This window comes from Merops nubicus, unplaced genomic scaffold (genome assembly GCF_000691845.1).
Source record: "Merops nubicus isolate BGI_N331 unplaced genomic scaffold, ASM69184v1 scaffold40266, whole genome shotgun sequence".
Taxonomy (NCBI): domain Eukaryota; kingdom Metazoa; phylum Chordata; class Aves; order Coraciiformes; family Meropidae; genus Merops; species Merops nubicus.
The window spans coordinates 1-200 of NW_008616302.1; the positions used below are offsets into that span (position 1 = coordinate 1).

At 68.5% G+C, this 200-nt stretch overlaps 1 protein-coding gene across 1 annotated transcript in view; it reads left to right on the forward strand.

Moving 5' to 3' along the window:
• The first annotated feature begins 53 nt into the window (after positions 1-53).
• CDO1 (cysteine dioxygenase type 1) overlaps positions 54-200 on the forward strand; it is a 9,244-nt gene continuing 9,097 nt past the window's right edge. The window contains exon 1 of the mRNA XM_008942790.1: positions 54-166. Coding sequence (XP_008941038.1) covers positions 54-166 — 113 coding nt within the window. The remainder of the gene's footprint in view (positions 167-200) is intronic.

The window sequence follows — 200 nt, forward strand, 5'->3', positions numbered from 1 at the left end:
GACCCGCGGAGGAGGCAGCAGCGTACTGAAGCGGCCCCCCCAGAAAATGAAAAATGGGTAGGAGAAAGCGCAGGAGAAGCACGCCGGCAGCAGAAGCGCTCTCGCGGGGGTTGCGCGGGTGCTGGAGAGGCGGAGAAGCGGGTGCTCGGTGTCTGTCGAGGAGCCGGTGCGTGGGGTCCCCGCCATAACGGGGGGGCGGG